This window comes from Tyto alba, unplaced genomic scaffold (assembly GCF_018691265.1).
Source record: "Tyto alba isolate M040663 unplaced genomic scaffold, T.alba_DEE_v4.0 Super-Scaffold_8, whole genome shotgun sequence".
In the NCBI taxonomy this organism is placed as follows: Eukaryota; Metazoa; Chordata; class Aves; order Strigiformes; family Tytonidae; genus Tyto; species Tyto alba.
This window is the reverse complement of record NW_024881329.1, coordinates 15332778-15348044: the sequence shown is the minus strand read 5'-3', so window position 1 is coordinate 15348044 and position 15267 is coordinate 15332778. Positions and strand designations below refer to the sequence as shown.

The window sequence follows — 15267 nt, the reverse complement described above, 5'->3', positions numbered from 1 at the left end:
AGAGAGGTTTCTGTTTTAAATTTGCACACTGTTTATAAGTGGAACTCATAGTTTTATTCCTCATTAGATTCTGCCTCTCTAACTCATCCTGAGTAGTATCTTACTGCTCCAGTACATGATTTCAGTGGCATTCCTTGATGGGTAAAAACTTACTTAACTTTAGAGAGTGAGACAGAATTGTCCCCTTAACTGTTTGTTTTTAAGGGAGACTTTCCAAAGCTCAAAATGCTAATAGAAACATTACCTATCTATAATTAAGAAATTTTTTTTCTTTTTTTTTTTTTTTTTTTTAATGCAAAGGTAATAATAAAGCCTATTTCTTCTTTTTAAGCAATCACTCATACATTTATTTTGGCAGCCTCGTGCTTATGTTTTTCAAATGTTTTTTTTCTGAAAGATAGTCTTCCTTCCCCCCCCTTATTTGATCTTAGTACATCTGGTTTTCCATTTCTCCATCCAGAAGAGACAGCATTTGCCAGTTTATGCTTTCTCTTTCACTTAACCTCATAAACTCTGCCTGATTTCTTTCTCTGTATTTAATGTTTGCCATATTCTCTCTTCTGCTGAGCGTTGCATAAAATATTTCTTGAGTCAGTGCTGTAGCTAGAAGCAACTAGATTTCTGTTAAATAGCCCACATTTCAGATGAGAGGGAATAATTCTGCTTTGTGGCTGGCCCCCACATAAATATGTGGAGGGGAAGCAACAGGAAAGTGTCCTTTTCGTTGCCCTCAGCCAACCAGGTGCAAGGTCTCACCCAACGTGCTTGGAAATGCACGGTTCCTTTACCTACTAATGCTATTCTGAACATGAATCCCACATCAAATTAATTTTCCTTGACATTTTTCCTCTTTGTCCAAGAAATAAAAGGCTCCACTTGTCAGAAATTCACTTGTCTCTTAATGAATAAACAAGTGTGTTTACTTCTCTCTGCATTTGAGTCATTTCTTGAACACAAGTGCTTGCCTACACAGGATGCTTTTTTTCAAACAGCAACCAAGGTCTAGTGTTAATTAGACACGAAATGTGTACTATTCCCAAATTCTATAAAATTGTGTCAGACAGAAACTAAAAGTATAGTTTGAGGGAAAGTTTAATCAAGAGTGAGAATCCCAAATGTCCAAACTCTCATGTTATTTGTATCAAAACACATCCACAGATGTATCTTGATTTCACTTAGTTAGGCAGGAATACTTTGAGTAATTATTTCAATGAGTCTGCTATATTCTGAAAACAGAAATAAAGACTAGTTTAATTAGGTGCAATATTTGTGCAACAGATAATACTTTAATTTGAACTTCCCCAGTAGTTTCCCTTTGTAAAAATGTTTTGTGCAACTTTGCCTTTTCCTTAATCTCCAGAGGTCAATAGGCTGTTGACTTTAAGGTGTCTATGCCACACCAGATTTACATGTCTGCAGTTTCACCCTCTAAGCCAATTGCTGGATTCTTCAGGTATATGAACAGTGCCTAAACATACTTGCATTAGTGTTTTATGCCATTACACCAAGCATATTCATTTAATCTCTTTCCAAGAACAGAGGGAGGAGGTTGCATTTTTGCAATGTAAAAGGGGAAAAATTCCAGTTTCCTCACTTGATTATTTCTTTTGCAGAGGGTGTGATGCTACTTCATGGGTTCTAAGTATCTTTAATGGTAGAATGAGTGTGGAAATGCTACTCCTCAAGCTGGGACCTCTACACAAATCAACTAATTGTTCCTCAATGCCTTAGGCTTAATGAGATCTTTCCATTCACTTCACTGTGAAAGTAGACCTGTCTTCTTTCCTACCCCATTCCTATAAAATTCTCAGTTCCCCTGATACCACCTCCCATACATGTCTTTGTGCTTCAGGTTCCTATGCTGGGTACTGTGTACAATTCTCATGATCATTGTGCCATAGTTTTAATCTCTAGCATCTCTTTAGATGACTGGGCGTCAGCTAAGAATAATCTCTATGCTAGATGCCATAATTTATGGGACAGTGGTGTCAGTCACACTTTCAGTTTGTCCTTTGAGTCTTTAAATTGTCTTTCAATAGTTTCAGTAATAACTGTTAGTTGCTCTGAGATCTTCCTCTCCACCCTTTAGTATTCCATGTCTTGCATCAATTCATGGTTTCAGTGTGGTGATTGATTCTTGCTTACTGTTAGATGCTTGTCAAAAAGAAACTCTCTTTTCCCTGGCTCTTAAGTACTGCTGTCTTCAGTGTTTCAGTGGGTGTTTCTGGGTGATCCGTCTGCTATCATCTCACTCATCCCCACATCCTGGGACACCCTCTTTTCTGCTCTCCCACCCTGTTGTTACTGTACTTCTCATAAATCCACAACTGCTGATCATCCTTGTTACCCATGTATGGTGTTACATGAGATTTACAGTAGAATTGTTTTCAGCAATTGCTGTTGCCCCTTTTGGGAGGCTGTGTGCTGTTCTAGTATGACCTTCTGCTGAAATATCGAATGGAAAAATCTTCTCGCACATCATGCCTTGTACAAGTGTAAACATGTCATTTGCCTGTTCTCTGACTGCTTTAAGTGAAGGTCATGGTCCTGGTTATCCTCCATTATTTCCCTTGGATTGCACGAGGCTTTAGTCATCTAGCATCCTATTCATTCTGTTTTCTTAGATGCCCTGTGTTGTTGTGCTCCAATATATGCTTCCTGGCTTCTTTCATACATTTATAAACCGCCCACTTTAAGCAGCAGTTTGTTATAAATCAGGATGTAACTATGAAGCCATCTCAACTTTTCCACATAGGTCCCTGAACTAGGGGAAAGCTCTAGGAACAATTTATGAATTCCTCTTCATATTGGGTTTCTAACCCAATTAAATGCTAGTTTGTTGAGCTGTGACTAAATGTAAATTAATTTGTGTTTTCATTTCATATTGGTGTAATGCTTGATGAGAAGGATTTACCTCTGGCATAAACAATAGCAGAGGAGCAGGATTTATCTCTGTGTAAGGGTGAAAGGCAGAGACTTGATATACTTGTTCACACTGTCCCCAGATTTTTAAAGATTTATACAAGTTCCGCTTGCCTTCCTATTAGCGTGAATTTACAATCATGTATGCATTATATGTCACTTAAGCAGTGTTAGAGCATTTCAGCTTTCTTCAGCAGGTGACCAGGTAACAGAGGTCATACTGAAAAAGCATGTTAATATATGAAGCCTTTGTTTTTGAGCTACAGCAGTTTGTTTTCAGTCAAATCACTAGACACTTATTTTTGTGCCTCTCTGTCTTCAGCAGGATACAGATGTCTTCATTTCCCAGTTGCATCATCAGCCTTGTGCTGAAAATGTGATATTTTATAACAGTTTCATAAGCATTATAAAAAAAGAGTTTTGACTGATAAGGTAGTTTAACAACTTGGATAAGTATTGGAAAAATAAATTGAAATGTTTTGAGGTGGAAATCTCAGATGAGGTCCAAAGTTCTTCTAGCAGGATTGTGCAAATGGAATAAAGAAGATTTGAAAAGAAATGGAGTCCCAGGAGGCAAAGGTGTTCTCACTTCAGGTCAGCTTTATTTGCCCTCCTTTTGCTTAAATTTTTCACAGAAAGGAGTGTTTTTGCAAGTAGAAGCAGTTGCAGAATGGACAGTTGATGAATGGACAGTATTGTCAGTCTAGAAAAAGGAGAAATCAATGTGCAAGCAAAATGTCTGACTGATCAAGTAAGGGTGAGTTAAGTGAAAGCAAATCACTTCATATTGTAGAATAGAGCTCTCCACAGTGTGATTTAGTGAAGTAAAAATGTTGATGTTGTTATACGTCTTTTCATAGAAATATCTGTGACATGTAGAGAATGAGAGGGCTATTTTGTAAGGAATGGATTTAATTAACAAAGGACATGGTGGGTACACTTTTAAAGTCTTTATCCTTGGGGCTTTTTCAGACAAGAAAAAAGCCCCCAACATACTTATTTTAGCAAAAGGGTCAGGTTCAGATTTCAGAAAAACATGACCCAAAAAACATTTTGAAGAATTGGATAAATCCCCATTGACTTCGGTAGGAACTGGATCAGTCACTTAATGAAAAAGTTGTCTAACTGGTCTCATTCAGTTTTATTAGATTTCATTATGTTTCCTCTGAGAGCTTTTGGTGCATATGTTTGTTCATCTGGTAGAAGACCAGGAGTTAACTTATGTACATCACGTGGATCATTTTAATATCAGTGTTTAAGTATTTTGAAGGTTGCAAGCATTATGCTATAAGCAGTGTTAGTGAGCCTTCTGGTTTTGTGGCAAAGTAATGCTTCATCATGTTTCCAACACTTCACCCTTTGACACTTAAATATTGGCATTTTCGTGTTGATGTGAAACAATGTGAAGAAGTCAACTTCTATTATCACAGAAAACCTGTGAGCAAGGGAGGATCCATAAATAATACACTTAAATAATTTCATACTTGTAATGGCCACCTTTACTACATAGTATTTAAGAACAAAAATTAGATATGACTTTGGCTTCCAAAACTTCCTCAGGCAGACTGGCAAAGACCTAAACTGGCAGCATCATTTTGAGAAATAAGAGTCTAAATCATGGCTCAGGCTAGCCAAATCTATGATTTTTTTGCTAAAATGATCAACAAGTAGACATAATTTACAATTGGGCAATGGCTCTCAGCTTTGAGACCACCAGCCATTTTACAAAACACACAAAGAATTATATGTTTCAGGTCAGATTTGAATAAGCAAAGTAGGAGTAAGAAAATCTCCATATACTGTCTACCCAAATTCACTACACTGTGTGCCAAGTTTCAGTTTATTAACTCCCAGTTAATCCTTTCTTAAAAGAAAAAAAATAAAATTCCCTCAATCAGAGAGGAACATCAATCTCATTGATGTTAAACTTCTGTTCTTATTGGGACTAGTTTTGGTTTTTCTTTCAATGAGAAGTGGAAACACGTACAAAGTCCTACTAATTTTGGAGAAGGAGTAGGAGACAAAGTGTATCTGTTATTGAGTAGGTTTCCAAAATTTGGAGAGTGGTTCTTCATCTTATTTATATATTTAAACATTTCCATTTCTACTTTATTGCAAAATCTGTTAACAGATTTAAGTGTGAAACAATAGGTAATACCTATTTATATTAATAGTATGCTACAATAATAATGATAATTATTACACAACATTATATTGTATAATAATATCAATTTGTAATTATAATATTAATTATATTCTAATATGATAATATTTATTATATTGTATAATAAGTACATAATAATATATTGTATAATAGTTCTATACACTGCTATCGCTTTACAAATTCTGAAGAATTTCTACATAATTTTAGAGGCTCAATTATGTAATAGAAAACTGACAAAAGTCTGGGTAGGAAAAGCAATTTAATGAAAACACAGGTATAATTCAAAATCAAACGTTTTTCCTTTCATACAATAGTGACTGTTAAAGGTGTCTTGGTTGCTCACTAAACCTTATGAGTCTCTCATTATGTCTTGACTCATCTGAAGATAGGTGGCTTTTTTTCTTTTAAAGATCAACTCTTCTTTGAAGGTATAACAGTCCCTGTGATAGAGGACATTATTAATTAATACTAATATCTCATTCCTATTGCTGAAAAAAACCCCTCACTATCAATGTGAGTCTGATGTGTGTATCTGAAGCGGTTTGGAGTTGAATATGGAAAATGATACCAAAATACGTCATCATACCTTAAGTCCTTAGTTGTTGTGTGATGATGCATTTGGGCACCCGACAGAGATCTTGCCATATAGATAGTGAAAGATAGTATTTTTCTGGAAGACATCACTATATATAATAGTTACTATATATAATATGCTGCACCACTAACATTCCTTCTTTTATGTTTAGTACTCTAATTATACTATCAGTTCTTGCCTAGGAGGATTTATGAAAATTAGTACTCAGCTCAGTTTTGCAGAAAGTTTTACTTAGTGGATTTTAACTTCGGAAGAGATCAGGATAAGCTTAAAACCTCTGTCTTTACCATGGCTGACCTCCTAAATGAAAGTCCTGTCTGCGGAGAGATAAGTCTGTAGTGCTCTTCGATGAATTTTGTTTGAATGAGTGAAACGATAGCCAAATGTAGAAAAAGATAAAATTGGACGTTTATACCTGCCATTTTCTGTTTGATACTTGTCAGGTTTAAATTGGCTTTTGGGTATTTACATGTGCAAATGATTATTTTAGCTGCCTTTTGTATTTGCATACACAAAATCTGCTTGTTCTTTTGATCTGAAACACACTTTGAAACAATGACTCAATGATTTATAGAAGGCTTCTGATCTATATTTAGTGTAAGGCCTGGTCTGTATATGCTTTGAAGGCTCTGTTAGTGTGAGCCTCTACGGCTGCCTCACCTGGAAAATCTATCAGGCTTCAGTGTATAAGCAGTCACTGAAAATCATTTCAGCTGGAACTACAGTGATACCATCTTTGGTATCACCTATTTAAGTCAATAGTTCTTTCAGTTCCCCCTACCCTGTATGACAGTCAATAGACATGGAGAATATAAATGTGGTGGTGTTGCTGAAGCAGTTGGGAACTTTACTAGGTTCTACGTGAAAACTGAGCTCCTTGTTCAGTGGGAAATATTGCTTGACACAAAGCAGTAAAGGTTATTCTGCCCAAAACTCAGGATTTAGGGATCCTGATTAATGCCTCCATTCTGGTTTATTTTCCACCATTAATATTTACTGTAAAATCCAGAATGTTTGCATTTGATTTATTTCAGGAATTTAGACTCAAACCAATGAAGCTTATAAATCATTTATAAAGTATCATTCCATTCCCTTCTTTGTTTATACAACAGAGTGTAAGAGATTGTTACCTGTTGATGTGTTTGATACAGCCCGAGATATAATGTTAAAATATAATTCTTTATAATTCAGGAAGTGTGTTACTTATAAAATCCAACTCTATCACAGCCAGAAATATCGTGACAAGCAATTAACATGCACTCTTGACATCTTTTTTTCAAGCTGAGCTTTTTTTATAATGTTTTTTCCAGCTAAGTGATATTCATTTAGTGTGATTTACTACATACAAATCCCTGAAAATCAGAGGAAGACGTTAATCCAGTGAACTGCCTATTTTCCATGACATTATCATGATGTCTGCAGAGAGGGGAAGTGCAGGCTCCTTTATTGGGGTTTTAGAATGACAACACAGAAACTTGGAGGAGGTTCCTAAACAAATCCATGTGTAATGACTGGAGTGATACAAGTTGCATCATTTGGAACTTTTACAACTAGTAGACATAATCCAAAACAGTTTTGTATATCAAGAGAGGGGCTAGGCAATATGTGACTTAATGAGGAATGACAAAGAAAAATGAGGAGTGTGTTTTTCCTGTTTTCCAGGTGGGGAAAGATTTTTATTCTTATTAATACAATTGGATCATAGGATAATTCAAGTTGGAAGGGCCTAATATATTGTTGCCTGCCAAAATACACATTAATACACTGCATGTAGATTACTTCAGTGTGGATAAATAATTAATATCTGAAATCAGCTACATAATTTGCACTTTTTCAGATTTGCAGAGTTGAGGTTTAATTTGAATTCCTTACATGTGCACTTGGGCACAAAAGTGAGATCTTAAAAGTCTAAAATAAGCTTTATGTTTTATTAGACTCAAACTTTTCTCTAAGACAGACAACACACAAAAATTCAGTGACAAAAGCAGAATTAAAGCCAAGAAAAACAATAGTTGGAGAGAAGCTTTCTAGCTTTCCATCTGGAAGCTGGTTTTCTTCCATATCCTCTTGGGAATTGCTCCTATGATCCCATGTGTCCATAAGGGTGAACGCTACGTATATAGCAACAGTAATACCTTTTGTAAAATATATGCTACAGTGGCTGTAAACCTTTTAAAATAGAAAAGTACCTAAGTCTAACCTGATTGATGTTTAAATCTGATGGTACTCCAGGATTTTTCTATGAATTTTACAATGAACTCTAGAGATGAAGTTGCATAATCTCTGCTAACAAGGTATTTTTAATGTCTGTAATTGTGGCTTGCAGCAGTTAATCAGTAGACTATTACACTCAGGGAAGTAGAAAAACTCCATGTAGCAACAGTTACCTACAAGTTTCTGAAAATTCACTTCCCCATTTGAATGTTTTTAGAAGACTTGGTGTAAATGCATACTACCACCTACTACTGCATTTACTGCACAGCCATTTACTGGAAATGAGTAAACTGTCACTATGATAACATTAATGATTATGGAAGTATGAGGTTCCTAAACATCACTATTAAGTACTGCTAACCCATGACCCACAGGGCAGCACTGCAGCTCTTTTTCTTTTGCCCAAGGCCCTTGTACTTCCTCATGTCAGGTCTCGGCACCGTAACTCCAGTCTGCTGCTGGCTTGCCCCATCAGAGGCCAGCCACTCAGAATGTGTTGCACAGCTGCGTAGTTTCCCTCAATTTCTTTTTTTGTCAAACCCATTTTCCGACCAATTGTCAGACCTTTATCAGACCAATGGTCAAGGCCTATTGGGCTCTCCTCAGTGTCATCTCCTTGACCAGTCCCCAGTCAACACTTGTTTGAATGGACTATTAGCGTTACGTGTTAACATGAACTTTTGTATATTTTGGTGACTGTCAGAGATGTTGAACTAATATAGTCAGAGCTTCTGTGAAGGCACACAGCCAGACAGGCATCTCTGCACGTTGGCAGACTTTCTCAGGGCCTTACCAGGCTAGACCTGGCTCCACATTAAATGATAGATATAAGAATTTTCAGTGGCCACCTTCAAGAGGACCTAGGTAACTACTAAGCATTGGAATTGCTGGGGATTTTGAGGAGCAATTTTTCTGGCTTGAGAGCTTTACCATTAAATTTTTTTGCCACGAGAGGGAATAAAATTTTGATGCTTGATGACACAAGCCTTGTTCTCTGAAGTGTTTAGAGTCTCCAAATAATAGTTCTTCCTTTTCCATATAGATACATGCACCAGATTCCCAGACTTCACCTTCTGTCAGCCACACACACAGCCACAGGCTGAAAGTTCTCTCCTAACATCAGTCCTTCAGGCCACAACTAGGAAGATGCTGAGAGAGACCATAGTAACTTCTATGGAAGAGATGTCCTGCTCCATAAAAATGTTCACATGAGCTATGCCCTGTGAAATAATTTGATGAGCTGGAGCAAAATATTTGCTAAAAGCATCAGCTGGGGTTGCAGCAAAATCACCAAGTAGAGGTGCCATGTCGGCTCACCTCGGGCCTCGACACCTGCAGTGATGGCAGCAAGGCCTTCCAGCTTCCACTGACACAGTAATGTGGATAAGTCTTAACACCACTGCCATTTCCTTGGTGTTGGCCTGCGATGTCTCTGGAGTCAAAATGAAAATATATGGATCTAGAAGCTCATTTCATGACATAGGTCTGAATACCTCTCAAAAAGGTCCCCTAAAAAGCTAAGATATGAGAAACAAGGGTTTTATTTACTAATGACAATGAGTTTAAGTGGCTCGTATTCAGTAAAAATTAACTGACATTTATTCAGTTCTTCTCTTTCCCAATCTCATTAACATTTCACTTTTGGAGTGTAAAATTTGCTTTGCACAGCCACTGGTGTGATGCATTGTGTTATTTTGTCAAACACCTTTGGATTTTATAGTCAATATTCTCCCAGTATGTAGTCTATGCTTTCTCTGAGGTTGGCCTAAAATCACACCAACTAACTCCAAGCTATGATTTGCTCTATGTTGCTGCATTTGGCTTCCAGAGCCCAGCCCAAGTTCCTGTCGAGTCAGTAGGATTCTTTCCATTGGCTTTTGCAGTACTTGGATCAGATTGAGTGTGTAATTCCTCCTCCCATTTCCCCTCCTCTCTCTGAAATATTTTTATAATCTGAAGAGTAACAATATTGGGACAGATTTTCAGTTCCTGTGAAACAGAATAGATTTCAAGTCAGTAAAACTATTCTTATTTACACAAGCTTAATATCTTTACATACAGCATAATATCTCTTTAATAAGCCATAGAGCTCTCTAAACCTACATGAAAACCAGAACTGTTTAGGTTATATTTCACTCTGATGCCAAAGTCTTATGCAGTGACATCTTAGTTCACCTAGCTTTTATTGACTATTTTTCATGTTATCTCTTGATACGGTCTTAATGCATACCCAAACAATCTATAATTTCTTCTTCTGCCATGCTGTTGTCTGGTCATCTGGTTTCTCATATGTTTGCTTCACCACAAATTCAACTTAAACACAGATTCTAGAGAGGACAGCTTTAGTGACAGCATTGCTTCAGACACAACTGAAATAATGAAGATTTATAGCAATCGTAAACATATGTTGGGTTTTATTTTACAGAAAGAGTTTTATTAGTTTCAATTGGCTGGATAGCAGTGTGAAAATACATGTATGTCATTAATTTATTTACATGAATAACTGACTAATAAACTTTATTATTGTAGAATCCAACTTTTATTTTCTCAGAGTTCTTATTCAATGGAAAATCTGATCGGGGTGGATCATTAAATCTCAAAGGTTTCTTCTTCAGCTGAAGTATGTTGGGGAGGAAACAGCTTTTTCAGTTAGAAAGTAGAACAAGTTTGGTTTGGGTTTTGTTGTTGTTGTTTCTTTTCCTTTCTTGGTGAGAAATCCTTTGTACTTCTATGAAACTGGAGCAATTCTGAAGCTAGCAGAGTTATCCTGGATTTGTGCTGGTGTTACTAACATCAAATTATGGCCGTAGGAGTAAAATGGTGCTTTTGTGGAACAGCACAGCATGAACAATGACTATATTTAGGATGTAGGAAAACCCAGTCTCTATAGAAAGCAAGCATTCAGTGAATTTTATAATAGTATAATGATATAAAGAGAAAGAAAAAAGAGGGAAAAGTACATTTAAAAGAGGGATGTACATTTAACCTGAGCATCAGGAAATAACATACCAGCAGTAGGTTTTATTTGTCTGCACAGTAGTCCCTAAGGGAAACTGAACCAAATATACTTTTCAAGAACTTTCCATTCCTAACTCTTAATCAAAAGTCCAGATACTAACTGCTCTTGGAATGTGAACCCCCCTGTGACAATGTGTGGAAGCTGAAATTCAGCCACAGTTAACTCCTTCCCACAGGAGCATCACATGTTGTAACAGACTGCAGCTGGGCTTAAAATGTTTTAATGTGAAGGGTTTTGGGCGCATTTCTTGAATGCTTTTTTAGCCATTCAAAGAGGAGAAAGTTGCTAACTAAAATTCTGTAGACTCTGTTGTCTCAAGGCTGTGTAAATATTTGAACTGCAATTTTCTAACTTGATTTATACACCATTTGCTGCTTTTGTGATACATTGTCCAGACCAAAACATGATTGAAATCTCATACCACTGAAGGCTGATCATACCATTGTCAGTTCAAAATAAAGTGTTGAAACTAAAATACAAAGCTTGAGATGAAAAAGTGTGGTGAAGATGTGAGTCTGAGTCTCCTTTCATAACCATGTAAACCTAGAGAAAAACCTCACCTGTGTATAGCTACTGAGGAGGCTAACGCTCCTACAACCCAGAGCAACAGCACAGACAGTCTCAGTAGCTGAGAGATGTTACTTCAACTAAGAGCATATGAGTGTGCTCTTACTGGGATGGGTCAGAAGTAACTTTATTTTTCAGTATCTGTAAAGCTGAATTGACTTCCCACTGTGTTTCACATAAAGACCAAAATGCAGAAACAAGAATTTCCTTGTATTAAAATGCTTTAAATGAAAACTTTCAGACAAGATTTCATCTGGAGCTGGTCATTCAAATGAAGAGTTTGATTCCTTATAAATTTACCCTGATTTTCAAACTTTAGAAAGTTGTACAGCTTTCCATGCTTTCTTCACCCCAGGTGAATCTGTCTCCTCATGTAACAGAAGTCAAACAACCTATTTTTAACCTGAGGTGGGGTGTTTGTTGGCTTGAGTTTTAAGAGTTACATTTTTGCCTTTTATTATCTGTGATTTTGTTTGACTGAGAGCTTTTCTTGTTTTGTTGACTGTGCTATGTGTACTAATCTGAATTGCGCTGTGTTACAAAAGGTTTATGTGCCACGTAAATCTCAACTGCAAATAACTGTCAGCCCTTGAGGGAGTTTTGGACATGTAGAAGAGCTCATATATGCATCACAGCCATAAATCCAAATGTCATTACCCAGACTACATTAAACATCTTCTAGCATGGCTTTTACAGGGCCAATTTTTAATTTCTGGCACTATGGCTAAGTGATGTTTTGCATTTCATGAGATGTACTAATCAAAGCATTTTTCAATGCATGATTTACAATGTGGCTTCTCTAGAATATGCTGCTTTATGATACCTCACTGATATTTGATTGTTCTGCATGGAACACAGGAGGAGAGAAATGGCAGTGAATTTACCAACTGAACTCACAGGTGCAGACATGGGAGAAGTTACATTGGTACTTGGTGAAAAATTTTATTTGAGTTTAGGCAGAAAATGAGTGTGGATCTTGAGGATATACATTAGAGATCGGTACTCAATCTGGCAGTTAGATACCCCTCTCAACCTGGAATTGCTTTGTAGGTCAAACCCCAGGGTTTCTGGAATAAAAACAGCAAGTGTAAGCAGTACTGATCTGTCCCACTAGTAAGAGCCTGGTGACTTTTCTTGTATTTTCTTTCACAACTCAGCATAAATTCAGGTTTCTCCAAACAGTTCCAGATATATTATTTCTGATGTCCCTCATTAAACTAATGTAATTACAGCATTTGGCTATTTTAGTTAAAATATATGTCACCAATACTAAATTGTTAAACTAAATGGTACTTCATTTTCTTAAATAATTATTTTGGTATTTTAGGAGATGAAGACAATTGTTTTATTTGGTTATCCTTTACTATTCCTTTTCTATAGTTCCCTATCCTATACAAAAAAGCCAATTTCAAGACCTGTAAAATGATGTCTCTACTAACACATTTTCAAAAAATTCATCTGAAAAGCATTCGTGTTCCCTAACTTGTTTATACTAAATGCATGAATAACAGGGTCACTCAGTACAACAGGACTAGAAGATCATGTAGCATTGTTTACATAAGATATGAAAATCTTTAGTTTTAAATACTATCTAATTTTCCTACAGTTTTTTAAATTTACTTATTAAATTCAATTAGAAACCATTCTGCTATTTCTTTTCCTTTCCTTTTATTATAAATCAGACTACTAACATATGTCTGTGACTTTTAATTAAAGTAAGCACAGCTTTTTCCAGTAAAAAAAAAATGCAATTTGTCAGTGAATGGTTCACTTTCAAGTTTCTGTATTTTTTTTCTTGTATGTGTAATTTCAGATGCTGCACAACAAACATGTGATGGTTCGTGTTGGAGGAGGATGGGAGACTTTTGCAGGTTACTTACTGAAGCATGACCCATGCCGAATGTTGCAGATCTCCCGAGTGGATGGGAAAACTTCTCCAATCCAGAGCAAGTCTCCAACCCTCAGGGACATGAATCCAGACAATTATCTGGTGGTTTCTGCCCATTACAAAACCAAGAAGGAGATTAAGTGAAATAAGCTTCTCATGTGATTGGGACTCTATGTACGTAGGTCCAAATTATTTTCTCAAGTGTAGTAAATTTAGTTTCTGCTTTAAAAGGACTTTGGAAAATTTCAGACAGACTGGAAATGGCAACCCATTTTGAAGATCTCTGAATTGTAGAACTATTTATTTCTAGTACTGTATCTTTTATAGCAAATTACCCTTGATAGGCTAATTACTACAATCAGATAAGAAATAGACATATATTTTTAGCCAAATTATTACTCTTTAATATGTGAATGTATACTTAGAGTTACATAAAGGAGTGGATCCTGTTAATGGAAGAAAATACACAATACAATTTATTTGTATGAAAATCTTATTACATTGAATCCTTGACTGTTAGGCTAGTTGAAAAATATATATGCAGGTGGAAAACGAATATTTGTGGAAATTATTTGGTAATGCCACTTGAAGTGAAATAAAAATTGACTATTTTTATGGGTTGCAAGATTTTCTTAACCAGTAGAATATAAAGATTTATTGCATGCCAAATGACTTCCCAAAGCGATTCCTTTTTAAAAAAACGAAGCCCAAGAAAAAACCCCCACACCTTCTACTCTTCAAAGCTAAAGACAATGCTCAGTGCTAGATCTGTACGTAGATCCTTCCTGTTTTTCACAAAGTTGCCCAGTATAGAAGCATGGGGAAGTTGAGAGGTTGCCCCTTCCTCTGTCAGACAATAGAGCTGTACTAGAGGGGTGATGGACTGCAACCCACGAAGGGAAGCGACAAAAGATGCCCCCACTTTGACCCAGGGAGGAGCTTCAGAAGATGCTAGTCCCTCCTGAGTCACAAAACACTACGCTGTTCTTGAATCCGAGCTTTTCCTTCCCCTTATTTTTAATTTTGTTGGTCATGCCAAATGTTAAATATTCATTACCCTGTCAGTAGAGTGATTCACATTCTTGTAAATCATTCACACACCTCTAAAATAGCTAAAGGCATATGGGGGCTTAGTTCATTATTTTGGCTACTTTTCTATGTTTATATTTGGTAATTTATGTGCCTTGTAACATCCTAGAAAAATCATTTTATAGGATTATTTCACTGACTGTATAAATTTGAGCAGAACTCAGTTGTTTCATTACAAATGAAATAAAACTTTTTAAACTACTCATACATTTTGAAAGTCTTATTTATTATCTGTAATCTGTGTTCCCACATTTTGTTGCTACAGACTGGATACAATACAATATTGCTTGCTAATCTAATAATGACCTACACAGTGAATGGGGCAAGCTTTCACTTACTATAGATAGCAAAGAAATACCTGGATTTTATGGAAAATTAATTTGCCTTTGCAAGGAAAGAAAAAAAATCAAAAGTGTTCTTGAAATATTTCTTTAAGTACCAAGTGGTATTTTTCTGTAGTTTTTGATATTTAATTTTAAAACATAGCCTTTTGATCTGCTCCTGTGGTCTTTAAAATTAACAGCAAAATACTTACTGGCTAGACAAGATCAAGACCACCTTCTTCCATGTTCCATGACTTACTAAAATCAGCACGTTGTATCTCATTTCTGTGGAACCATTCTACCTCACCGGATAAAAATACCTGCTAAATACAGACAATTCACAACTGCTTGGTACACCATACTAAGTAGACGTACAGAATTTAAAACATGTTTTTTGAAAGAAAAATTGCAGCCTTTTATTCTTGAGACATGTTCTAGGAAGATTAAATATATAGTCAAGCAGTAAATCCTCTGAAAAGGCTTAGG

At 36.2% G+C, this 15267-nt stretch overlaps 1 protein-coding gene across 5 annotated transcripts in view; it reads left to right on the top strand.

The window, feature by feature from the left end:
- Positions 1-14665, top strand: part of GAS2 (growth arrest specific 2) — a 95774-nt gene extending 81109 nt beyond the window's left edge. For all 5 annotated transcript variants that reach the window (XM_042785365.1, XM_033006948.2, XM_033006947.2 and 2 more), the window contains one exon: positions 13295-14665. In XM_042785365.1, the coding sequence (XP_042641299.1) occupies positions 13295-13513 (219 nt within the window). In that variant the 3' untranslated portion in view covers positions 13514-14665. The remainder of the gene's footprint in view (positions 1-13294) is intronic.
- Positions 14666-15267: the final 602 nt, after the last annotated feature.